This window comes from Physella acuta, unplaced genomic scaffold (genome assembly GCF_028476545.2).
Source record: "Physella acuta isolate Inbredline_101_S28 unplaced genomic scaffold, ASM2847654v3 ptg000646l, whole genome shotgun sequence".
Lineage (NCBI taxonomy): Eukaryota > Metazoa > Mollusca > Gastropoda > Physidae > Physella > Physella acuta.
In genome coordinates this window covers 151416-179045 of record NW_026732165.1, presented here as the reverse complement: position 1 = coordinate 179045, position 27630 = coordinate 151416, and the positions used below count along the sequence as shown (strand labels likewise).

The following is a 27630-nucleotide window of genomic DNA, read 5'->3' as shown; positions in this document are numbered from 1 at the left end:
GAAAATCAATGACGTCATATAACTTTGAGCACTCTCTGGGTTTGAGATTATTTTCTACTCTGTGCGCTAAATGTGTCGACGTCATATTTCGTTTTTCGAATTACTGTGCATGTTTTTAAATTGCTTGTGTTTTCTCTAGAGCGTTCTTGTCAGACAGAGCGTTCTTGTCAGATACACAGACAGCGAAACTATTAGTATTAATATTGTGTCAAATTGTTTTTTTATAAGGATTAAGAAACACCACTGTGTTTTCTTCAAAGAATACTTCAAAGAATACTTTTTGAATGTGTTATCAGTAGCGTACGCAGGGGGGGGGGGGGGGGGGAGAGCAGGGGGAGCGGCCGCTCCCCTTCTGGCCATTTTCAGCAAAGTGGCACCTTTTTGGAAACTTTTTAAACTCAAAGCAATGATATTTGTTAAAAAATATTTTTGGTCGGCACATCTATGTAAATCACAAGATTTCTTTTCATGCAGCAATTAAGCATTATTGTACTAGTCTAGTAGTGTCTACGTTTACAACACGTATAAACAGCTGCATCAGTTTGCCATTCTAAAAATAAATAACCATTACGATGCATTGCAATGTTTAAAAAACCTCTACGGTAGTACCACTTGGCAAGAGGGGTGTTAAGTTTAAGGCAACTGTATAATGTATTTTCTTACGAATAATTGAATTAGAAAATGTTATACATAAAACTTCACACATAATTACTTTATATATACATTTTGAATCGTGTGATTAATTTTAAAAAATTACAATACAGAAACAAATACAACTGATGTGGCACCTCTATTTAAATTTACTTATGAACAAACTGCGTAGTGGTGTGGACATTTTGAGAAGGTCAGCAACGTCATCACGATGAAGTAGTAGTATTCGTACAGTTAGGGCGATAGTGATACGATTACAAATTATATGAAACAGTTACAACCGCCCTCCCCCATGGACCCCCTCTGTAAAAAATATTTTCATAATACTAACTGCTACTTATTTAAATCTATTTCTGTAATATATATTTGTGTAATATATATGTATGTTTAGAACAGTCATCTAAAAACTGACGCTATGTTCATTCTGAGTTGGTTATCTCCCCCCCCCCCCCACACACCTCACCATCACAATTGTGTAGAGCGACATTAATGTCACACCTAGGTATACACTGGGTTGGATAATTGACCTAAAGTGACCGGACAGTGGTGAATGAAGTTGAACCCACCCACCCCCCAACCCACCCCGAATTGATCTGTTAAGTACATGTAGATAAACGCGTAATGATGTACCAAAGTACCATGCCGCAAAAAAAAATTAACTTTTTAAACGTAAAACTCTGTGAATATTGTTTTTGCAATTACCAGTAAAAAGTTGTGTGATCAATACAGTGATCTAACCCATATCTATTACTATGTATATAGAACGTGTTAAAAATTCGGCGCCTTTTTTTGCTCTTTTCGCTCCCCCTACAACGAAAACCTGGATACGCCTCTGTGTGTTATACACCGTAGCGAAGCAATGACATACAGCTAATATATATATATATATATATATATATATATATATATATATATATATATATATATATATATATATATATATATATATATATATATATATATATATATATATATATATGACACGAAAACCTGCATACGCCTCTGAATACGATATAGATGAGCACTTCACAAACATATGTTCGCGTCCTTATCTGAGCAAATACACCCATGCACTCATACAATTCGCATATACTATGTATAGTAAATATACTCATCAATTGAAGACCTTAGTGCTGAAAGTATTTAATTCACACACAAAACATGTTGAGATGAATGAGCTGAAAAATATGAATAGGCCAAAAAGCATGACATTTGTTTGTTTGTAAGAGGCACTGAAGTGATTATTAATATTTGTATGGGACGGTGTGTGTGGTGGGGGGGAAATTGCTTGCTTTCTCTATTCTTCTTGTTATCTTTCTACTAGTTTCCACATATAATTACTACTGTGACGAGGACGAGAACTCTCATATCCGTACAGTAAATAAGCCAACTCGAATATCAGTTTGATTCACAATATTTTACTTGTTATACATCCGATGCTTCACACAATATATATTTGTTGCCTACACCTACTGGTCAAGGTTTCCTACACTATTGTCCCTACACTGTTCCCTAACTCTACACTTGAATCCGTCCTCTCACTACAATGGTCTCAACCTCGACTGCCAGATTCAACTGTCTCCTAACCCTCATCGTCCTCACTTCTTTGTCTTCCCCATCCGGTCTAACCTAATTTGCATGTCACCACAGTTCTGTCGTACCTGATTAAAATGTCAGACCCTGCTAATAAACTATCCCCATTACGGTCACCCAGGCTAACTAGATACGTGTCTGCTACACCTACCCCCACAATGATGTCGCCCGTAATTACAATCTAATTCTAACCCGTGCTTCGTCGATCGTCTCCGTCACGTACACTGTCTATCCTACACCTGCATCTACACGTACACTGTCTATCCTACACCTGCATCTACACGTACACTGTCTATCCTACACCTGCATCTACGCCACCACAGTGTGGCCTAGCGGTAGAGCGCTAGACTGCTAACCCGAAAGTCACGAGTTCATATCCAGGTTCAAGTCAGTAGACCGTCCCTGAGGTAGGGAAACAAAGGCGGCTGGGTAGTGCCGACCACAATATCCCCTTGTACGCCGAGGTAATTGAAACAGACAAACTCTACTTCATCTGCCCCATGTATCTTGGTTAAAGATGATGATGATTAATCTTTGCATATAAGATAGATGGAAACTGGTGGAATAACGATCAGTGCTTGGTTTCATTGTCACAACAATGAGATTTGAGTACTTTAAGTACTAGGCTCTTCAACGTATTTATAATAAATAAGTACAATTTATATAGAATAATTAAAACTTATATTGAATAATTATAATTTATAATAATTAATTGTAATTTATTATGAATAATTATAATTTATGTTGAATAATTATAATGTATAATGAATAATTATAGTTTATAATGAATATATAGTTTATAATGAATAATTATAATTTATAATGAATAATTTTAATTTATAATGCACAATTATAATTTATAATGGATAATTATAATGTTTATCGAACAATTATAATTTATAATGGATAATTATAATTTTTATCGAACAATTATAATTTATATTGAATATAATTTATATCGAATAATTATAATTTTTAATTAATAATTTTAATATATAATGAATAATTATAATTTATAATGCATAAATTATAATTTTTAATGAATAATTGTAATTAAGTTCTGTTTCCCAACGGAAAATTCCAGACGCAGCGTTCTGGAGCTCCAACACGCAGACGGCATCTCGCGAGTTGGTGGGATAAAAATAACTCTCGCCCTCTGCCTGTTTGGCGTTTTTTTCCTCGTTTACTTCGCTTTGTGGAAAGGAATTAAAAGTTCCGGGAAAGTAAGGTTTTTTTTTTTACAACTATTAATAAAGGCTTGTAATTTTTAGTGGTATGTGTATAGTTGAGGAGTTTTATAATTTTTGGTGGACAGCCTACAACCCCCCTGATCAGTGTTTCTTTCAGACTTTTTTTCGCCTTGGAAGGGGCACTTTGGGGAGCGGACTAGATTTTCCGCAGGGGCGGACACTGTTAAAAGTATATATTTTCAATATTAATTCTATTTCGTTTAAGGGGGGAGGGGGTTGCCTGAAAGAAACACTTCCCCTGATACTGCCTGATACTAGGTAGATATAGCTATTACTATCTATTTGAAAAGTTATTTCTATATCTACTATTTCATGCAAGGTACAACAAAAAGCAATTCATCAGGTTGATTTCAATTTGGATCATTTTTTATTATGTATAGTGTCAGTATTTATTGTCTGTTCTGAGATAGAGGTTAGGATTAAAGCAAGATCTAAGTTAACTGAGAAAGGTTTTGGCTTGTTATATAATAGAAATGTACTTAACGTTAACCTCTATCTGAGTAGAACTACTCATCATGAGGTTTGTGAAATTTGGGTTGGGGTTTCATGTTGACGTGACTCCGGTTGGATATGCTGTCTTGACAAGTGTCGACAGCTTGGCTTGTTGATTTGTCAATTATTGACAAGTTCGCTTATTGTCATTTTTACACAGTGACTTTTTTATTTGTTGACAACTTCACGTAGTGACAGATTATAGCATCGACAATTTCACGTGTCGACAATTTTACATATTGTCAAGTTTACTTATTGATAAGTTATTGATATTGACAAGTTTACTTATTGTTAATTAACTTTACTCATTAATAAGTTATTGATATTGATAAGTTTACTTATTGAAGCATTTTCTCATTGACAAATTTACTATTGATACTTTTTCTTATTGACAATTTTTCTTATTTGCTAGTTTACTTATTGACAAGTTTAATTACTTACAAGTTTACTTATTGACAAATATTTTTTATCGACAAGTTTACTTATTGACAAGTTTACCCAACGGCAAGTTTACACATAAAAATGTTTATTGCTTGACAAGTTTACCAATCGACATGTTTACGTATTGACATGTTTACCCAATGGCAAGTTTACACATTAAAATGTTTATTTTTTTACAAGTTTATTTACCTATCGACATGTTTATTTATTGACAAGTTTCCTCATCGACGAGTTTACTGACTGATACGTTTTCTTATTGACCAGGTTTCTTATTGACAAGTATTCTTATAGACAAGTTTTCTTATCGACAAGTTTTCTTATTGACAACTTTACTTATTGACAAGTTTTCTTAAATTTACGTATTGTCATATTTAAACATTCAGTTATTGACAACTTCACTTATCGATAAAGTTATTTCTCGACATGTTAACTTAATGAAGACTCGACAACTGTTGTATCGTCATGCATTAATCCGCCCAACACCTACGTCTGCAGGCAGTGTGGATCACAGCCACCTTCCCATACGCCGTCCTGCTGATTCTGCTCTGTAAGGGCTGTACCCTGCCTGGGTCGCTTGATGGCATCATATACTACCTCAGTCCTCAGTGGGATAAGCTCCTGAGCTTAGATGTAAGTTTGGCTCCATTATAAGTCTACTAAATAAGTCATTAGTTGGATAGGTTCTGAGTTTAGAGTAAGTTAGGCTCCATTAAATTATCTTAGTCCATAATATGATAAGATCTTGAGCTTAGATTAAGTTAAGCTCCATTACACTATCTAAGTTCATAACGTGATAAGCTCTTGAGTTTGACTGTAATTTAAGCTCCATTATACAGTCTACTAACCTAGTTATCAGAGGGATAAGCTCTTTAGCTTAGATGAAAGTTAAGCTCCATTATACTTTCTTAGTCCGTAACATAATAAGCTATTGAGCTCAGATGTAAGCTAAGCTGAAGTATACGATCTTAGTCGATAACGTGATATGATTCAGCTTAGATGTAAGCTTAGCCCCAGAATACTATCTCAGCTCATAACCTGATAGACTAAGTTAAACTCCATTATACTATCTTAGTCTATAATGTGAATGTGATATGGTCCTGACCTTATATGTAAGATAAGCTCCATTATAAGTATACTACCTCACTCCTCAGTGGAATAAGCTCATGAGATTAGTTATAAGTTAAGCTTCAGTATACAGTCAATTACTTAATTCCCAATATTATAAGCTCTTCTATTTATCAGTAAAGTGAACCTACAGTGTACCACCGTGTGAACTTAACTACCACTGACTACCGTGTGAACTTAACTACCACTGACTGTTGTGTCTACTACCGTGTGAACTTAACTACCACTGACTTGTGTCTACTAGCCTGTGAACTTAACTACCACTGACTGTTGTGTCTACTAGCCTGTGAACTTAACTACCACTGACTGTTGTGTCTACTACCGTGTGAACTTAACTACCACTGACTGTTGTGTCTACTAGCCTGTGAACTTAACTACCACTGACTGTTGTGTCTACTACCGTGTGAACTTAACTACCACTGACTTGTGTCTACTAGCCTGTGAACTTAACTACCACTGACTGTTGTGTCTACTACCGTGTGAACTTAACTACCACTGACTTGTGTCTACTAGCCTGTGAACTTAACTACCACTGACTGTTGTGTCTACTACCGTGTGAACTTAACTACCACTGACTGTTGTGTCTACTACCGTGTGAACTTAACTACCACTGACTACCGTGTGAACCTAACTACCACTGACTACCGTGTGAACCTAACTACCACTGACTGTTGTGTCTACTAGCCTGTGAACCTAACTACCACTGACTGTTGTGTCTACTAGCCTGTGAACCTAACTACCACTGACTGTTGTGTCTACTACCGTGTGAACCTAACTACCACTGACTTGTGTCTACTGCCGTGTGAACTTAACTACCACTGACTTGTGTCTACTACCGTGTGAACTTAACTACCACTGACTGTTGTGTCTACTAGCCTGTGAACTTAACTACTACTGACTGTTGTGTCTACTAGCCTGTGAACCTAACTACCAATGACTGTTGTGTCTACTAGCCTGTGAACTTAACTACCACTGACTGTTGTGTCTACTACTGTGTGAACTTAACTTCCACTGACTACCATGTGAACTTAACTACCACTGACTACCGTGTGAACTTAACTACCACTGACTGTTGTGTCTACTAGCCTGTGAACTTAACTACCACTGACTACCGTGTGAACTTAACTACCACTGACTACCGTGTGAACTTAACTACCACTGACTGTTGTGTCTACTAGCCTGTGAACTTAACTACCACTGACTACCGTGTGAACTTAACTACCCCTGACTGTTGTCTCTACTACCGTGTGAACTTATCTACCACTGACTACCGTGTGAACTTAACTACCACTGACTACGGTGTGAACTTAACTACCACTGACTGTGGTGACTCGTCAAATGATTTCTTCCCTCAGATCTGGATTGCTGCAGCTGCTCAAATCTTCTTCTCGCTGGGTCCGGGTTTTGGTGTCCTGCTTGCCTTGTCCAGTTACAATAAATTCAACAACAATTGTTACCAGTAAGATTTTTCTTTTCCATTTCATACTAGGTAAAATTATACAATGAAAATACACAATTTTAATAATTTAATTACATCATTTAAATATAATGCATATGATATTTTGTATATTAGATTGAAACTCAGTTTTCGTTTCATGTTGACCCTCTTATCACTTCCTTTTTTCTACTTTCAGTAACACCCTCATTTCTTCCGTTTTTCTACTTTCAGTGACGCTATCATCACTTCCGTTTTTTTCTACTTTCAGTAACGCTATCATCACTTCCGTTTTTCTACTTTCAGTGACGCCCTCATTACATCCGTTTTTCTACTTTCAGTGACGCCCTCATCACTTCCGTTTTTCTACTTTCAGTGACGCCCTCATCACTTCCGTTTTTCTACTTTCAGTAACGCCCTCACCACTTACGTTTTTTTACTTTCAGTGACGCCCTCACCACTTCCGTTTTTCTACTTTCAGTAACGCCCTCATCACTTCCGTTTTTCTACTTTCAGTAACGCCCTCATGACTTCCGTTTTTCTACTTTCAGTAACGCCCTCATAACTTCCGTTTTTCTACTTTCAGTGACGCCCTCATCACTTCCGTTTTTCTACTTTCAGTAACGCCCTCATGACTTCCGTTTTTCTACTTTCAGTAACGCCCTCATAACTTCCGTTTTTCTACTTTCAGTGACGCCCTCACCACTTCCGTTTTTTTACTTTCAGTGACGCCCTCACCACTTCCGTTTTTCTACTTTCAGTAACGCCCTCATAACTTCCGTTTTTCTACTTTCAGTGACGCCCTCACCACTTCCGTTTTTTTACTTTCAGTGACGCCCTCACCACTTCCGTTTTCCTACTTTCAGTAACGCCCTCATCACTTCCGTGTTTCTACTTTCAGTAACGCCCTCATTACTTCAGTTTTTCTACTTTCAGTAACGCCCTCATCTTTTCCGTTTTTCTACTTTCAGTGACGCCCTCATCACTTCCGTTTTTCTACTTTCAGTAACGCCCTCATCACTTCCGTTTTTCTACTTTCAGTAACGCCCTCATCACTTCCGTTTTTCTACTTTCAGTGACGCCCTCATCACTTCCGCCATCAACAGCTTGACAAGTTTCCTGGCAGGTTTTGTCGTGTTTACCGTGCTGGGGTACATGGCCCATGTCCAGCATAGAACTGTGGAGACAGTGGCCAGGCAAGGTATGTGGGGATACAGGTGTGGGCCAGTTGACGTGACGGTGGGCCAATAAGCATGACAGTGGCACAATAGACGTGATCATATAACAATTGTCATAACGGTGTGATAATTGACAAGAAAGTGCGCATATAGGGTTGGTAAGTAGGTCACAAACCAGTTCTACCTGCATGAACCATGTAACTGGTTGGTGACCTACTTACCAGCCCTATTGACATAATGATGAGCCAGTTCACACACACACACACACACACACACACGTAAGAAACCCAAATCATATATATATATATATATATATATATATATATATATATATATATATATATATATATATATATATATATATATATATTATTTATATTTATATTTTATATTTATATATATTTAAATAATCTGTTGCCTCACAGATGTCGGCCTTATCTTTGTGGTGTATCCTGAAGCAGTGGCAACTCTAGCCGGCACATCATTCTGGGCCGTCATTTTCTTCTTTATGTTGATAACACTGGGGCTTGATACCACGGTGAGAACAGAACTTTCTCTATGTTAGTACATACACAGCAGGTACGTCACTTCCTATAAGTTAGTACATTGACACAGTGGCGTAGCGAGGTCGGGTGTCACCCGGTGCGGCACTTAATGGTGTCACCCCCCAGAGGCGTAGCGACTCTTCCCGGGAACAAACTTTAAATTTTCGATTTGCACACCCCCCCCTCAAACTTTCGATTTGCACCCCCCCTCCCTCTCAAGCTTTGGATTTGCCGCCCCCCCCAACTTGAACCCCCCCCCCCTCAAATTTTTCTGTATATATTTTTACTATTTTTTGCCTTGGTGTCACCCCCTAAATGGTGTCACCCGGTGCGGTCCGCCCCCCCCCCCCCGCCCCTCCCCTACTTCGCTACGCCTCTGCATTGACAGCAGGTAATAGATTCACATCAAGTTAGCACAGATTGAAAGTACACCACTTATACTTTATATACAGCAAGTTCTAGATTCTGCTTCGTCATCATCATTATTTCTCCTTTCGTTTCTTCCAGAACATAGCGCCTCTGTCTATCTTTCCACTCATCTCGGTCTCCTACCACTCTTTTCATCTGTTCCCAATTCCTTCCTATCCCTTCGGCCTCATTCAGCATGATACGTCTCAATGTCTTCCTGGCTCGACCCCTGTGTCACTTGCAATGGGGGTTCCATTCCAAAACGTGTCTCCATTGCCAGCGTCTTTAGTAAATGTTCACCTAACCCAGAGGCGTAGCGAGGGGGGGGGGGGGGGGGCGGGGGCTGCGGACCGCACCGGGTGACACCATTTAGGGGGTGACACCAAGGGGAAAAATAGCAATATATATGGAGAAAAATTTGAGGGGTGGGTGCAAATCGAAAGTTTGAGGGGGGGGGGGACGGTGCAAATCAAAAGTTTGATGGGGGGGGGGGGGTGTGCAAATCGAAAATTGAAAGTTTGTCCCCGGGAAGGGTCGCAACGCCTCTGGGGGGGGTGGGGTGACACCATTAAGTGCCGCACCGGGTGACACCCGACCTCGCTACGCCACTGGCCTAACCTAACGCCATTTCCTCTCCGTGATTTGCCTTCGATTGTCTCCCGTCCACCCATCTCCCATAGTGTTTACTTGATGTGAATGCAGTAATAGGCAGGAAAAGTCTATGTAATCATACTAAATTTTTGAACAAAAAATCATATTACAAATATGGCTCGCGAGAATTTTAAAGTTACATTTGTAAAAATTAAAGCCTTTTGGGAACCATCAACAGTGTTTCTTCCAAACTTTTTTCTCCTTGAAATTTTCGGGGGCGGACACTGTTAAAAGTATATATTTTCTATATAAATTTCATTGAGTTCGGGGGGGGGGGGGGCGGTAGACTCTCTTCCCCCCCCCCCCCCCCCCCACCCCGCCCCCGAAGAGATGCCTGGAAGAAACTCTGACCATCGATTACACTCATTTTTATATTTTTGTATCGAATATAAGCCGTTGCAAAGCCGTTTAGAATAATTTTATCAATTCATATATTTTCAAAAACTGCCATCAACCTCTCATTGAAGTCAATCGGAATGGCCAGTGAGAGTAAAACAATAAAAGTCAGAACAACTGTTTTCCGTGATAAAAGTACACAATAGTGATCTATGGTATATAACGTAGTATTGTATTTATATTAAATAATATAACACCCCCAATCACCACAACACCCTGACTCTACTATCCAAATTTAAAAATAAAAGCGTTTGCTAAATTACTACTACGGGCCGACCCATGCTACGCCGCTATTTAGTTGTTTTATTTTCTACTTTTCAGTAATTCATAATTTGTGAATTCGACAGTACCAATGCTGCCACTGAAAATATTTGCTTTAAAATACTATCAGTTGGTCGTTAAGGACGATAAAATCATTTTCCCTCGCCCTCATTCCCCCCAACCCCTACCCTACCCCCCCCCCCCCCCGTGAAAGCAGCCTCCTCTTAATTACCTCCCCTAAGTTTAAAATAGTTTCAAACTAAATTATCTGCCCCTAATAGGAGTCACTAAACCCGGCTCTATGATTGTAAAAAGTTAGCGTGAACCACAGCTCACCAGACCATATGTGGGGGTGGGGGAGGTTGATTTATGCCTAGTGAAGAAGAGAGGGGACTGCAAGGCGCGCTTACAGCTTGTTTTCTAGCGTCTCCCAGAAGAGAATTATATATAGAGCGATTATTATTTCTTTGACTATTTCTAGCCTTAATGAAACCGGAAGTAATTTTGTACTTATTACACACATATTATAAAATATTTAATTTTGATTGTAGAATTTGCTTTCTGGCATCAAAAATTTCGAACCGTTTGGAAAAAGCTATTCATGTCTATTACGGGAGATACCAGAATCACATCAAACAAACACGGGTTGTTGCTAGGCTACTTAATTTATACACATCATCAATGGCGTCACTAGATAGGGTGCCACCCGGTGTGGTAATTTAGGGTGTCACCCCCACAACTACCACCTCCCTCGTCCAATAATTTAGCGATTACAGGTTTGGTGTTATCCAGTAGCGTACGCAGGAGGGGAACAGGCGGGGCAGTCGCTCCCCTTTTGGCCATTCTAAGGATACTGGCGCCTTTTTCGGAGATTAATTATATAGAAATTTAAAAACAAGTTTCACTACAAAAATTAATTATTTAAAAAAGTAGAAAATAAATTAATTTCGTTAAATATATAATAACACACTACTCTTTAAATTACTATAAAGAAAAGTGTGGGTCACTTTATTATCTATTGGATACCTTTACTAATATTTAGGAAAAGACCCACGCTTTTCTATATAGTTATTTACAGAGTAGTGTGTTATTTTATTTTTAACAAAAATAATTTATTTTCTACTTTTTAGTGCATTATTACATAAAAGCTTGTTATTAAAAAATGTTGTATGAAATATTTAGCGCAATTTCCATTCTGGAGAATTGCGTTTATTAACTCGTCATTTCTGGGAATGGATGGATGAATGAATGTATGGATGAATGTGTGTCCGGGCTTTAAGTCGTATCTCCTCCTCAACGAAGCAATATCGATGACTAGTTCCAAAAGCAATTATGTTAAGCAAGTTACGAGAATGATCATAGGCCATAAAAATTCCGGGTTTCTTTCATGTATTTCCCGGAAAAGCCAAAAAAAAAACTCGAAAAAATTCAGTTTTTGGCCCATATCTCGGCAACCAGACAACTTAGCGACTTGAAACATGTACCAATCGATTCCTGCCATAATTTAGAACAATATTGCCGAAAAAAGTTTTCAAAAATATCCTCTCGTTCGGTCACAAATTTAAAAATTACATAAACACCTACAAACCGATCGTTCTTCTAGCTTGAACGCACCCCAGCATTATACTTCAGAGCTATTTTTAGATAACATAAGGAAATTGCGCATAAATGTCACTAGACTTTTTTAATTAACTTGTTTTAGTACTTTATTTATTCAAATAGAGTTGTATGACTAAAGACCATACTATAACGTATTATTAATATTAATTAGTATGCTACTTAGTACTAAGTCAGTACACTAAAGTAGAATCTAATTACTAAAGTTCTTTAATTCTTTAGACTTGGTCACTTGACTTTACGTCACGACGTCTTCTTTAGTAAAGAATCTTTAGATCTAGTTCTTTACTCTTGTACTTGTAGGTAGTAGGTAGACTACGGTCCCTACCTCTAAACTAAAACTAAATCTAACGAGTCGGTTGTATTCTAAATAAAATTCTAGATCTAGAATCTAGATTCTATATTAAAATCTGTAGTCAATTATTTATCTATAAATTTAGAATCCAGATCCTAGATTCTATCTCTATCTAGATCTATTTCTAGATATAAATTAATGAAATTCTGATTCTAAAACTTGAGTTTGTTTTGAAGCCAAAAGCGAAAGTAGCTTTCCTAACTTTAAAAAAAAAAAAGATTTAATAAGAATATTCAGATTTAGTTTTAAAAAAACGCCAACCGGCAGGACTCCATTTTTACTCCACTTCAACAGCCTATTACAATACTTTCAAATAAAAATTCCAAACTTCCAAAATGTGCCGAAAAGTTACATGGATAATCAAAATTAAAAGAAAAGAACAGTGGTGTCGCTTGTTGTTTGATTAGGATATATAGAGAAAGTAAATAAACCGGGAGTGATCTGCCCTAAACTTTCTCGAATATTCTCATACGAGAAAAATGGCCCGTTGAGGAAGGATACAACGGGCGCTAGGTTGATAGTGCTGTCTATTTTCTCTAAACTAAAACCAACACCCCCCACACACACAAACACCCCAAAACATGTCTACCGTCCCATTCAACGAAATATAATTATATACTTTTTCCAGTGTCCGCCCCCTCCCAGAAAATTCTACCCCCGCCCCCCAAAAAATTCAAGTACCCCCACCCCTCGCCGGGGAGGAAAAAGTCTGAAAGAAACACTGGCCGCATTTGTAGATCAAACAAACTAAAGGAAGAACCTGGGCGGGGCTTCGCCCCTACCGGAAGAGATGCATGAAAAAAAACTGTGCACGCTAAACACTTTTTAAATTAGAAAATGTTCCACCCTCCGGAGAGGAAAATGTCTGAAAGAAACACTGGTGTCGCGCTTAACCACTACCCGAATAATTGCATGAAAGAAACTGCAAGCAAACCACTCTTTAGATTAGACACATTAATTAGGCGGTAATTTTATTATAGAGTATCGATGAAGATATTTCTTTCGAGTTGGGGAGGGGGGGGGTGGTGGGGCTCAGACGTTCTTAAGAGACTCTTAACGCAAACCACTTAGATAAGACAAAATTGGCTTTTTAATTCAATGTTTACTCGAGAATCAATGACGTCATATTACTGTGTGCACTCTCCGGCTTGATACTATTTTCTACTATATGCTAAATGTGACGTCATATTTCGTTTCCGTCTTACTGTGCATGTTTTTAAATTGCTTGTGTTTTCTCTATAGCGTTCTTGTCAGATAGATACACAGACAGCGAAACTATTAGTATTAATAAAACAACAGGGGATGGGAACTCGGGCTATAGACATGATTTTTAATCCATTTAAAAAACTTAAAGTTTTAAAAATAGAATAAAATCTCGTAGACAAAAGAATTGCACAACAAGTGAACGTAAAATAAAAAAGTGCATAATAGTGCGCAATATTATTAGTATTTTAAAAATTTACATTGGTTTTTTGAGAAATCGGAAGTAGCGTAAATTACTACTTCCGGTCAACAGAAATTACTCAAAATTTAACAGAAGGTAGAAAATTAGATCTTTTATTTACATGTGAAATTTCATTTATCTATCTGTAATAGTACTCAAGTTATAGCCTTTTGAAAAATTCAAAGTAGAAAAAGTACCACTTCTGGTTATCGGAAATCGCTCAAAAGTTGATATGGATCTACGATTTTGATAAAATACTTATATATGAAATTTCATCAACCTAGCTGTAAAGGTACTCAAGTAATCGTGTTTACATACAGACACACATACAGACACACAGACATACGGACAGAATTACAAAGCCCAGTTTTTCAGACTGGGTTACGCATAAAACCTCTTAATTTTGATAAATCTGGATTGATAATTTTTGCCCGATGAAAATAAGTCCTCTATACTTCGGATGTGATGAAGGACTTAGGTGTAATACGGTGAAAATTGTTAAAATGTCAAGTGATTTTTGTGCACGATTACAATACTTTTTCTACACTTCGTATATACGAGAAAGTAAAATCGACGTAATAAAACTTTAAAAAATGCTTTTTTAATATAAAAGCCACATTTACAAAAAATTGTATGGTTTAATGTTTTAGCATTATAATAATAGCATATTTGATTCCAATTGTAGACAAAACAGTTTGTACAAACGAATCGTAATAAATTGCTATAATAAAGAATTAGTAAATTTGGTTGAATTTGAAAGATTACAATAATGAGTGTCGACTTATAAAAGCCTATATCGTTTTTAAGAGAGTGATTACCTCCCCTAATGTAATTCGCTTGTCTTATATCTTTTTAATATTCCATCACGTCAAACTATTTTTTTTTTAAATATTGACTACAAAACTGGCCGTGTTGCGTTTTTTCCCCTGTAATATGTTTTTGTTTGAGTTGTATATATTTGTTTTGTGTTGTGTTGTGTTATAAATTGTTTTGTGTTTTAAATTATGTTTTGATCTGTTTTGGTCTTTAATGAGTACTTAAATGAGTCTTTAATGAGTACTTTTTGAATGTTTTTTTTTACACAACAGCGAAACAATAGCATTCCATTCCATGACGCCTTTTCTTGACGAGCCGCACCCCCTAGCCTGAAAACATGCGTACAGGGGCGTAGCGACCCTTCCCGGCGCCCGGGGACAAACTCCCCCTCGGGAGCAAATTTTCCATTTGCGCCCCTCCTCAACTTTTCGATTTGTACCCCCCCCCCCCTCAACATTTCGATTTGCACCCCCACAAACTCCAAAAAATGCAGCTAAATTGACATTTTAATTTGTTTTTACAACCCATTTTGGCGCCCCCTAAGGTCGGCGCCCGGGGACATATGTCCCCCCCCTCCCCCCCCCCATCGCTACGCCTCTGCATGCGTACGCCTCAAATGTAATACCTCTCCCCTACAATTTTATTTCACTGGAGAAAACATTTTAACCGTACTTTTTTTCGTTATGGTGTCACCCCCTAAATAGCATTGCCATGAGTAAACCACAAACCCTGCCCTTATCTAGACTAGTGTGTAGTTGCCCCCCCCCCCCCCCCTCCCAGGAAGTTATACTTCTGTTGCAGTAAAAACCGCATTAAAACTGCTACAATAATTTGAGATTTTTTTCCCCACTTTCTTTTCAACCAATAACAGAAACATCATAACTAATACAATAACCCCCCCCCCCCATAGTTATTAATCTTTAAATCCACAGGATGCTGTTTACAGTAAACAACTGCCATCTTTTGGTAGTGTTAACTTACAAACGACATTGTATAAATAGACTTGATGAACTAAGACTATGTGGACTATAGCTTTTTGTAGTGTTAACTTACAAACGACATTGTATGAATAGACTTGATGAACTAAGACTATGTTTACTACATCTTTTTGTAGTGTTAACTTACGAACGACATTGTATGTTTAGACTTGATGAACTAAGACTATGTTTACTACATCTTTTTGTAGTGTTAACTTACGAACGACATTGTATGTTTAGACTAGCTGAACTAAGACTATGTTTACTACATCTTTTTGTAGTGTTAACTTACAAACGACATTGTGTGTTTAGACTAGCTGAACTAAGACTATGTTTACTACATCTTTTGGCAGTGTTAACTTACAAACGACATTGTACGTTTAGACTTGATGAACTAAGACTATGTTTACTACATCTTTTTCTTTTTTTTCCCCCGACAGTTTGGTGGACTTGAGGCTATTATCACGGGTATATTGGACGAGTGGACCGTTCTACGTAAGCACAGGGAGCTGTTTGTGGCCGGTCTCATGGTCTGGTGCTTCATGGGGGCGCTGGTCACAACAACTTACGTGAGTGTTGTGTGGTAGTGGTCATTTGTTGGTCTTTTGTTGGTCGTTTGTGTCGTAGTGGTGGTCATTTGTGTAGTGGTGGTGGTGGTCATTTGTTGGTCATTTGTTGGTCATTTGTTGGCCATTTGTGTCTTAGTGGTGGTGGTCATTTATTGGTCATTTGTGTCGTAGTGGTGGTGGTCATTTGTGGGTCTATTGTTGGTCATTTTTGGTCATTTGTTGGTCATTTGTGTCTTAGTGGTGGTCATTTGTGTCGTAGTTGTGGTGGTCATTTGTTGGTCATTTGTGTCGTAGTGGTGGTGGTCATTTGTTGGTTATTTGTGTCGTAGTGGTGGTCATTTGTTGGTCATTTGTGTCGTAGTGGTGGTCATTTGATGGTCATTTGTGTCGTAGAGGTGGTTATTTATTGGTCATTTGTGTCTTATTGTGTGCGTCTTCTATCTATAGTATTTAAGCTTTGTATTTTATTTTGAGCTTGGTATTTATGTTTGTGCCCTCTTTCTAAAAGGTGGTATTTATGTTTGTCTTCTATGTAGAAAATAGTATTTATGTTAGTGGTGGTATTTATGGGTGTACCTTCTATCAAGAAGGTGGTATTTATGTTTGTGCCTTCTATTACTAGGGTGGTATTTATGTTTTGTGCCTTCTATTACTAGGGTGGTATTTATGTTTCTGCCTTCTATTACTAGGGTGGTATTTATGTTTGTGCCTTCTATTACTAGGGTGGTATTTATGTTTCTGCCTTCTATTACTAGGGTGGTATTTATGTTTGTGCCTTCTATTACTAGGGTGGTATTTATGTTTGTGCCTTCTATTACTAGGGTGGTATTTATGTTTGTGCCTTCTATTACTAGGGTGGTATTTATGTTTGTGCCTTCTATTACTAGGGTGGTATTTATGTTTGTGCCTTCTATTACTAGGGTGGTATTTATGTTTCTGCCTTCTATTACTAGGGTGGCATTTATGTTTGTGCCTTCTATTACTAGGGTGGTATTTATGTTTGTGCCTTCTATTACTAGGGTGGTATTTATGTGGTGCAACTGATGGACACGTATGGGGCGCCAATTTCCATTTTACTCGTCGTGTTCTTAGAAGCGGTCGCTGTCTCGTGGATCTACGGTAAGCTGGTTAGGTCACTTAGGTCATTTAGGTTAGTCAATTAGGTCAGTCAGTTAGGTCACTTAGATAGGTCAGTTTGATAGGTCAGTTAGTTAGGTCAGTAGTTTGGTAAGTAGTTAGGTCAGTAGTTGGGTCAGTCGCTTAGGTCATTAGTTAGGTCAGTCAGGACAGTTAGTTAAGTCAGTCAGTTAGGTAGGTAAGCTAGTTTGGTCAGTTAATTAGGCCAGTTAGGTCATTAATTAGGTCACTTAGATAGGTCATTTACGTCAGCCAGTTAGGTCAGCTAGTTAGGTCAGTTAATTAGGTCAGCTAGGTCAGTAGTTGGGTCACTCGGTTAGGTCAATTAGTTAGGTCAGTCAGTTAGTTATTTAGGTATGGTATTTAGGGGCATTTGCAAGGTCATTTAGTTATTTAGTTCAGTAAATAAGATAGGTCGGTTAGTTAGATAAATTAATTGGGTCAGTTATTTAGGTCAGAGAGTAAAGTAGTTTAATTAGGTCTATCAGGTTTGCCAGTCAGTTCGGACTGTTCGTTAGGTAACTTAAAGTTTTCACTTAGTTAAGTAAAATAGGTTAAATAGCTATATCAGTTAGTTAGGTCATTTATATAGGTATATCTGTCACATAGTTAAGTAAAATAGGTTAAATACTTAGTTAAGTAAAATAGGTTAAATAGCTATATCAGTTAGTTAGGTCATTTATATAGGTATATCTGTCACTTAGTTAAGTAAAATAGGTTAAATACTTAGTTAAGTAAAATAGGTTAAATAGCTATATCAGTTAGTTAGGTCATTTATTTAGGTATATCTGTCACGGAATAATGCAAGTCATATTTTCACTGTTGAATTTGATTTGCCGCAGGTGTGGACAGGTTTAGCAAAGATATCGAATCTATGCTAGGCTCACCCCCAGGACCTTTCTGGCGCATCACCTGGACCTACATCAGTCCCGTGTTTTTGTTGGTAGGTCATTTAAAAATAGATTATCGAGTGCTGTATGGGACGGCGTGGTCGGGGGGGGGGGGGGGGGGGGTAGAGAGCTCGACTGCTAACTGGAAAGTTTCTAGTTCGTTTTTTAACATCAGTCCAACCAGCTTTTATGGGTACCTTATTCTCGTCAGTGAAAGTTAAGGCGGCTGGGCTTAGAGCTGACCATGTCTTCTCTTCAGGTCAAGAAACGGATAAACTCTACTCCATCTCTCTCTATTTATAGATAAATAGAAAATAATATCTGTTTTTGGGTGTGTCTCTCTTTGATGTATTTCTGCACCTTTCATCCGATCGCCAATAAACTTTTAGAAGCTAATGAGAAAACTCATGGGCAGGTTTCTGCGAAAAGAAAAACTTTTAATAGGGGCGGCGCCACGGCAGTAGTTTGCGATTGGCGTTCGGAGTTCCCTAGCGACTATCTTAGCACCTGGGACCCATTGATTGGGCGTCATGCACAAGGGGTCAGGAGTACTATTGATTCAACTGTCAAACTGCACCAGGTGTGCCCGCTAGTAATGTAACCCGTGGATCCTGAGAGCGCCCCGCGACGCCCCTGACAATTATTAGGGCGATCGCCGATGTGTATTTTATCTCAATATTACTGAGGGTGATTAATGAACATTAAAATACAGCACGCCCTGGGGCGTCTGGGCGGTAGTTTCGAAAAACTGCGGTCCAATTACTAAGATCAAAGAAACGTACAGCCTGTTTTGTTTACATTTAAATTGCTTCTTTTTAGAAAACACGGTCACACCTCTAAAAAAAACACCATTAGTAAAGCGCTGATGAAACCCTTACAATATTGCGCCTTTCTGTGTGTAGAGCTAGATCGCAGCAACGCGTGAGACGGGTGCGCTTGTAAAATATCATCTATGCACGGCATATAATCTTCTTTAATTTGAGCTTTTCTAAACATGACTCGGTAGGGTGTGTGAAGGGGGAGGGAGCATTTGAACATCTACGCATTTAAAACAACATTGGACAAAACAAACGAGCAAAAGAATGCGCATTAATAAGGAGGGGAGGGGGGTGGGGTCGACATTCGTGGTGGTTTGTGGAGAGAGAGGTGGGATGTTTACAAATAGCCTGTTTCCTTTTCCCACCATTAATAATGTTTCAAGAATTAGATTCATGTGAAGGATGAGTTCAATTTAGAGTGGACTCGTGCGAGCCGCCATCACCCCCCCCCCCTCCCTCCATCCCCACAACGTGGACTCGTCCTAGCTTCCGTCACATTATCACGCTATATCCACTTGGCATCAATGTTGTCGAATTTTAAGCAAATATTTATAACATTATGACATACCAACAGATACCTTATATTTTTTTTTACAATATGTAGATCTAGATTTAAAAAAAAATGTAGGGCTTGTATTTAGGTCACTACTTCTCGTTCTCGTACTATGCAGCGTGTAGATTTCGAGACCGTAGATTTACAAGCCCTATTAAATATTGTCAATATTATGGAATTAAAAAAATGATTTTTTTTCTTCTTTCAATAGACTTTGTTTATCCTGTCAATCATGGATTCCCCGCCCCCTCAATATGGCGCCTATGTTTACCCTCATTGGGCCTTGACCCTGGGCTGGCTGCTGGTGTGCACGTCTATCATGTGCATCCCCGTCTACATCGTGGTGTCGTTCTTCAGGACACCAGGCAATCTCAAGGAGGTTGGTGGTTTGTTTGGTTTTTATGTTATGGTGGGGTTTCGGGGGAGGGATTGTTGGTTGGTAAGAGGGGTGATTGGCTAGTTGGTTGGCCGGGGGATTGATTTGTTGATCGGTTGGTAGGATAGGGTAGGCGGTTTGTTGGATGATAGGGCGCATGGTTAGTTGGTTGGTTGGTGGTTGGTGGTTGGTTAGTGGGCTGGATGTTTGGGTGGATGGGTGGTTGGTAGGGGTGTGGTTGGTTGGTTTTATGTCATGTTAGGGTTAGCTTGGATAGTTTGTTAGTAGGTATGGAAGTGTGGTGGTTATTAGTGGGGTTGATTTGTTGGTTGGTAGGTTGGGTGGTAAGGAAGCATAATTCGTTGGCTGGGTAAGTGGATGCTTCGTTGATTTGATGGGTAAGCTTCAGAGTTTCTTCTAGGCATTTTTGGGAAGGGGGGGGGGGGGCGGCAGAGCGCCCCCCCCCCCCGGAGAAAAAAAAGTCTGGAAGAAACACTGGTAAGGTTTATGGCTTGTTAGTATTGTGGGTGGTTGGTTCATGGAGTAAATGTTTCATTGTTAGGGTTGGTTTTGTAGGATCAGTAACGATTCTAATAAAAATCATAGCTTCGTCTGGACCTGCTGACGTTTCTAAAAGTATACATTCTAAATACACTTTTCTATTGAAAAGAAATATGTTTTGAAGAAGGAAGTTGAAAATAATACCATCGTGTTGAATAACTGAATCCCCCCCCCCCCCCGTGTCTGTTCTCTACAGCGATTGTACGCCATGATCACACCGACGGAAGTACCCGATCACCTGCCCAAGAAAGAGCTTCCGGTCTACTTGTAGACGTCTGCTTCCGGTGTTTAAGTCCAGTTGTCGTGCAATGACGGACTACCCAACTCCTATCGGCGTGAACGACAAAGATGAAAACATTTCAAGTATTACGGTTACCTTGATCCATTTTTTGTTTTGATTATGTAAAACGCGCCTATAAATCCATAAACCAATATAGAATTATAATTAGAGAGGGATGGGATTTAATTTCTACCGCGATATTTTTTTCGAGTATAATTTAGCAATTTCAAACAGAAAATTATGAATTGATTTGAAGCGTAGGAGTGGAGATTCATTTAGAAGCGTCGTTATGACTCTAAAATTAAACTTGGTTATATTTAGATGATTTTTTTGTTAACTGTGAAGAACAAAGTGTAGGAAGCAATTTTAATTAATGGTTAGAGTATTCCTAAATATAGCTGTAATTATAGTAACACGTTAGTAACAATTAAAACAAACAAGCCTGTGCCAGTTCTGATTGATAAAGCGAGATACAGTTTGATTCGTCTTCCTATTTATTTTATTTTACGAGCTGTTTTATACACCGACACCCCCCCCCCCCCCCCCAGAGGCGTATCCAGGTTTTCGGTGTAGGGGGAGCGGAAATAGCAAAAAAAAGGCGCCGAATGTGTAATATCTTTTATATAAGTGTGTATATATATATATATATATATATATATATATATATATATATATATATATATATATATATATATATATATATATTAGCTGTATGATATTTCTTCGATGTGATGTAAAATAAATTTAAATTAGCACTCTGAAGAAATAAAAAAAAACACAATGTAGGCCGATGAAACAAACAAAAAATGGTTTCATACTAAACACACACACACACATATATATATATATATATATATATATATATATATATATATATATATATATATATATATATATATATATATATATATATTTATATATATACACATATATAATCACACTAGAACCAAAAACAATAAACGGCATAATCTGTTTCGTAATCCTTGTAAAAAAAGATGCATAATAATTCCTGGGACATCTATTAAGACTAGCGAAAAGGGGCAATAATCAATATCTTAATATAAATATGTATATGTCTACATATTTTATTATAAATATCTAAACAAATCAATAACTACTAAAGAATCTAATAAAGTAGTTTAACACTTATTCGTTTTATTTTTAAATATTTTATCTACAATCAGAATTAAATATATTGTCATCAAAAATGCTAAACTTTTACAGCATAATGAAAGTTTTTTAAATCAGAGTTGGTATAAAATCCAGCTTTTAAATTTAGAAGTAAAAGACTCGGAATAATAGCCTACATCTAACTAAAGTATCGTTCTTACATTTCCGATCATGCACATTTTAATTAGCTACTGACTTTTAGTGTTCTTTAAAGATAATTTTTTGACATAATGAGAAGGTATGGGCTAGATCACTGTACTTTATTGCTCACACACATTTTACTGGTAATTGCAAGAACAATATTCACAGAGATTTACGTTTCAAATGTGCCGACCAAAGATAATTTTTTAACAAATTACAATGTTTAAAACTTTGAGTTTAAAAAGTTTCCAAAAAGGCGCCACTTTGCTAAAAATGGCCAGAGGGGGAGCGGCCGCTCCCCCTGCTCCCCCCCTGCGTACGCTACTGCCCCCCCCCCCCCCCCGCAAAATGTATACCTGTACAACTCTGTTTCCATTTACATCAATATTGCTCTTGGTTTTTGTAACGCTAAATTTTACACGGGTTTCAAAACCCTTTCAACCAATCAAAATAAACAGAACCGTTTACAATACACTTATTTAATGGAGAAAATCAAAATATTTTATTGATATGATATTATTTTATTTTATAAACACATTTTTTAAAAAAGATATTTTTCTATTACTTTCGGTCGCGGGATAACCGGTAACATCTAAAGATTAAACTGCTCACCCCCCCCCCCCCCCCCCCCACCCCCGAAGCGATGCCTGGAATAAACTTTGGTGGAAATACGTGTTCAAATTTACCTCATTTAATTTAAAGCCAATCACTTGTTTTTTTATGATAAGATCTTGCTTTTTTTTTTACCCAAGTAATCTACTAAAGTAGAGTGTTTTGATTATTAAATTTCACTATTTGTTTTTAATTCTTGGTTCAATTTGTTTTTAAATTTTAGATACTTCTGTTTAGAATTAAAAATAAACTTAAAATTTGTTGAAATTTTAAATTAAAAAACTACTTATAACTGTCACATTCATTATGTACCAAAAATCACTTTTAATAAAGTGGATAGTTTTAATGTTTTGTTCCTTTAATAGATTATAAATTAAAAAAAATATTTCCCAGTTTTTGAGTACTCGTTTCAGAGGGATTAAAAATACAACTTACTTCACCCCCACTACACCCTTCCATGTCACCCACACCCCCCACCCCCATCCAAAAAATATTGCACTCTTCCACCGAGCGCCATCTGTGACGATTCCTCTGTTTGAATGTTACCGTGATATTTAGATAGATGTGATCACACCACAAACATTGTATTAATGTGTACCTCCTTGTATATATGTGGACGCTAAATACCAGTCATATACATCATTCTTACCTCATTACCTCATCTTTTAAGTTTACACACAGCAACACGCACAGCACACACGTATGTATGGATATATAAATATATATATATATATATATATATATATATATATATATATATATATATATATATATATATATATATATATATATATATATATATATATATATATATATATATATATATATATATATATATATATATATATATACTAGGCATGCTGCCCAGCTTCGCTTAGGCTTTCGAAAACATTGAGAATTTGAATGCTTAATTAATTCGCCCATATAAGGCGCCGGTCAGTCGAGGTCAGTTTTGACCCCCTCATCGTAGACTTTTCGGCCAACCGGCCCCCGTGTTCTGTCGCCCCAAGGCAAGATCCTGCCAAATTTGAAGCGCCTGCGGCGCCGGGAAGTGCCCTATCGGGCACCCGACAACTTAGCTTTATAGATCATCTAGATCTAGAATTTCTAGATCTATATGATCTAAAATCTCTAGATCTAGATGATCTAGAATATCTAGATCTAGATCAATATCTAGATCTAGAATCTCTAGATCTAGAATCCAAATAGATAAAATAATTTTTTAAAGTTTAGGCCGAGAAAATCGTATTGAATAGTCTACATTTCATAGCGTACATAGCTCTAAATCATATTTGAATGAAATAGTTCATTTTTTAAAATTCTAAACTCGGAAGATGACATCAGTTGCGTGTTCTTTTTTTAGTGTAAACAATAAGCGACGTCATTGTTAAATGCGCTCTTGTCCCAAGTTTAAACACTTTTCCGGTTGCATAAATAATACTGTTTCTCTACATTCGAATACGCCTTTATTTTTTATTTTTCTTCTTTAAATAAAATTGTGGTTATACATTTAAAACATCTAACATATTATTTTCAACAAAAGTCCGTATAAAGGTATCCATATATCGCTGCCGATTCTGACGTGATGTCCGGCGAAAATATTTTGCGGACAGACAGAGAGAGAGAGAGAGAGAGAAGAGCGCACATGGACTTTTATATATTAGGATATATATATATATATTTACATCTAATTGGCTGCCTCTATGTGTGACTAGATCTGTCCAGAAATTAGATGCTGCATCTGGTTAGTATTAAGTGGTAATGATAGGACAATGTGAAATGAAATGACAATTTTGTTAAACTTGGAACATACCTCTGCGTTTAAAATAATCAGCCAGCAAACATTAGCCAAAAATAGTTTAAAAACACCCATACGAATCGATTATTTGTATGTGTATAAAAAACTGCTTGCAATATTTAAATTTAATGCAGCTTAGCAATGAGATAACATACATAAACATACACGTATTTTAAGACCTTTACTTATATGCCTACATTTAAAAACTTTGTTTATGTAAATATACTTATATGTGTGTTGCATTACACTATGTATAACATTAATCATACATCCTTTGTGGTAAAAATGATATTTATGTTATCTGTGATTGGGATTTTCTACCAGCAATGTCATCATTTTATAACACAAACCTTTTTGAATGTACATATTTTAATCGTATGCATGTTTTATTAGTATTAGGTAGTTTTTTAAACAATAGATTAGTACTAGAAACGGCCACGTCAAGGTATGCTAAAGAGGGATTGTATTTTTATTTCTAAATTAAAACAAATTGAAGCTACTAATTCCTCAATTTTAAAGCTATGCAGAATTAAATATTAAAAGAAAACTATTTTACATTTAAATCTTGTTTCAGGACTGAAAATTGTTATTTATATATGCATTTGTTTTAACTTAATGTAAAATTAATTATTTTAACAATAATTTAATTAGTGATTTTAATGGAAAGGGAAGATAAGACTTTCGAATCGCATTACTTCTGAAAGAATACTCATTGTTTTATGCATGCGCGTGATTTGGTAAACCAATCTTGCGTCATTGAGTTATTTTTACACAGCATAAGCTATTTTTAGCATATCCACGTGACGGCCGTATCATATCTCAAGGTATGAACGGGTATATTCAATGTGTAGTGTAATTTGATTGTACATTTTAACATCTCTGTTCAACGCGGATAGAAGCAAACATGTTTGTATTAATTTATTCGATTACTATGTTTCATTAACTCTTACTAGGCCAATAAATTTTATAAAATATTTCTATGTGTTCGTTAAGGTTTTTTAACACAGTTTTTTTTTTTTAAATTAGTGTTTTTAAAGTGTGATAACATTGTAATCTATACTTATGCTCCACTTATACTATCAGCCGTTCTAAAATCAGAAGAAGTGTATTAGGTCTACCAATTCCATAAGCATATGCAACAACTTCCGCATACGACAAGATTATAAGCAACTTTCTTTAAAAGTGCCACAAAGTTGGGCTGTATATATATAAATGTATATATATATATATATATATATATATATATATATATATATATATATATATATATATATATATATATATATATATAGATATATATATATATAGATATATATATATCTAACATATATTATATATATTATATATATATTATATATATATATGTGTGTGTGAGAATATATATATATATATATATATATATATATATATATATATATATATATATATATATATATATATATATATATATATATATCAGCGCAGGGAACCCAACCTTTCTAAAAAGAAACTCCGTCAAGCATAAAAGCGTAATTATAATTACGTTTCTTTCGGCTTTCTGATGACGTCAATCGCTCTGGATTCTGTTTGGGGGTGGGGGAGAGGGGGTCATTTAACGTTGCTATGGAAACCAAAAGCTCAATTTTTTTTCCTGTTTCCTCATTCACAAATGTTGCATTTTTTTTTTTCTTGTTCAGGAAGAAAAATGTAATTAAAGTAAAAACCCCAGGTAACTTCTAATTTGTACGTCGGGCAATTAAAAGTAATTTAGGCCGAGGGAAGACGGCGCGAGGCCTAATGAGTGAAGTAATTATAATTTGGTTGGGGAATACGGGAGCGACGTTCAGAGTGGCGACCTCACGTTCTATTGTGTAAGGAATATAAACGTGTGTTTCTTTAGATAGTATACACTTGTGTGGGTATATGCCATTTTGGGAAGGCGTGGCCTAGCGGTAGAGCGCTAGACTGCTAACCCGTTGTCTCGAGTTCGAATTCGGGTTCAAGTCAGTAGAACGTCCCTGAGTCCACACAATTATAATGTGTACATAACTCACGTTAGGGAAAGTAAAGGCGGCAGGGCTTAGTAGTGTAGACACATATCCCTTCATGTGCCTAAGATGGACTCTACTTCACTTGCCCCATGCAACGTCAGGTTGGTTCGAAAGGGGAACTACTTATACATGTCGTTACGTTATTCTTAGTAAGTGGACAGTGGTAAGCTAGAAAAAAAAACGAACCATTTAAAGACTACTATATGAAAAGATGAATAAAAGGCACTGATGTATGTAACGATTTCATGAAGTCCTACGTCATCAGGTCCCAATACATGAGATGTAACTCTGGAATAGTTCTTTTTCAAACGGCGTATCTTCATATTTACCATTATATCACAGAACACTATTTTAGCCGATTTCGCTAAACTCCCCCTCACACTTTTTTTTCCTTACCTGACATCACACATCTTAACTATAAACCCGGACCTGCTAACTAATGTTCCAAGTTCCAGTCATGATCTAAAATAACATTAATCCTAACATGTTTTGCTTCCGTTTTAGTTTCATAAAATGAAGCAAAAAATGTATCGATTAAGTCCTAAACCTAACTAACCAAATTGTTCAACATCAAAAATGACAAAAAGTTGTTTTTTTTTTGTGGCCTTTTAAATGCGATCTTGCTGTGTAGAATATAGTTTTGCAACTGTCAAATTTTGTAATTAACCTCCAATATTAAACATTCTCCTATACGTTCGCCCTTTACACCATTAATACAGTCAGCGACATAACTTGAGATACTACTGGCCCGTCGACGAAATCATTCATCGAATCTGCGCGACTATTCCCCCGTCAAGAATCTAATCACAGTTCCTTCAAATAACGCATTTCCTCCGGAATATAAGTCAGAAGAAACAGGAGATTGAGGCCGAAATGATGGTTGCTAATGACGCTCTCATTATACAGTCGTCTGTTGCTTGTTGTGATTTATGCAGATAAGGGCCGGCTACTCTAGTGGAGGGATGAACACTAGGATTTGGCAAGATAGAGATGTTTATCTGCCCTTCTCTCATCTCGGCTGTTTACGTCACAGCTCGTACGATGGACATTACCGTGACCT

General features: G+C 36.9%; 1 protein-coding gene across 1 annotated transcript; it reads left to right on the top strand.

Moving 5' to 3' along the window:
* Positions 1-3328: 3328 nt before the first annotated feature.
* LOC131948441 (sodium-dependent serotonin transporter-like) lies at positions 3329-21319 on the top strand (the record flags this gene model as incomplete). The annotated part of the gene is made up of 10 exons (XM_059310046.1): positions 3329-3467; positions 4923-5057; positions 6908-7011; positions 8064-8188; positions 8591-8703; positions 16076-16204; positions 17224-17323; positions 18184-18284; positions 19814-19981; positions 20736-21319. Coding segments are annotated over 10 exons (1189 nt in total), but the record flags the coding sequence as incomplete, so codon positions are not given.
* Between the last annotated feature and the right edge of the window lie 6311 nt (positions 21320-27630).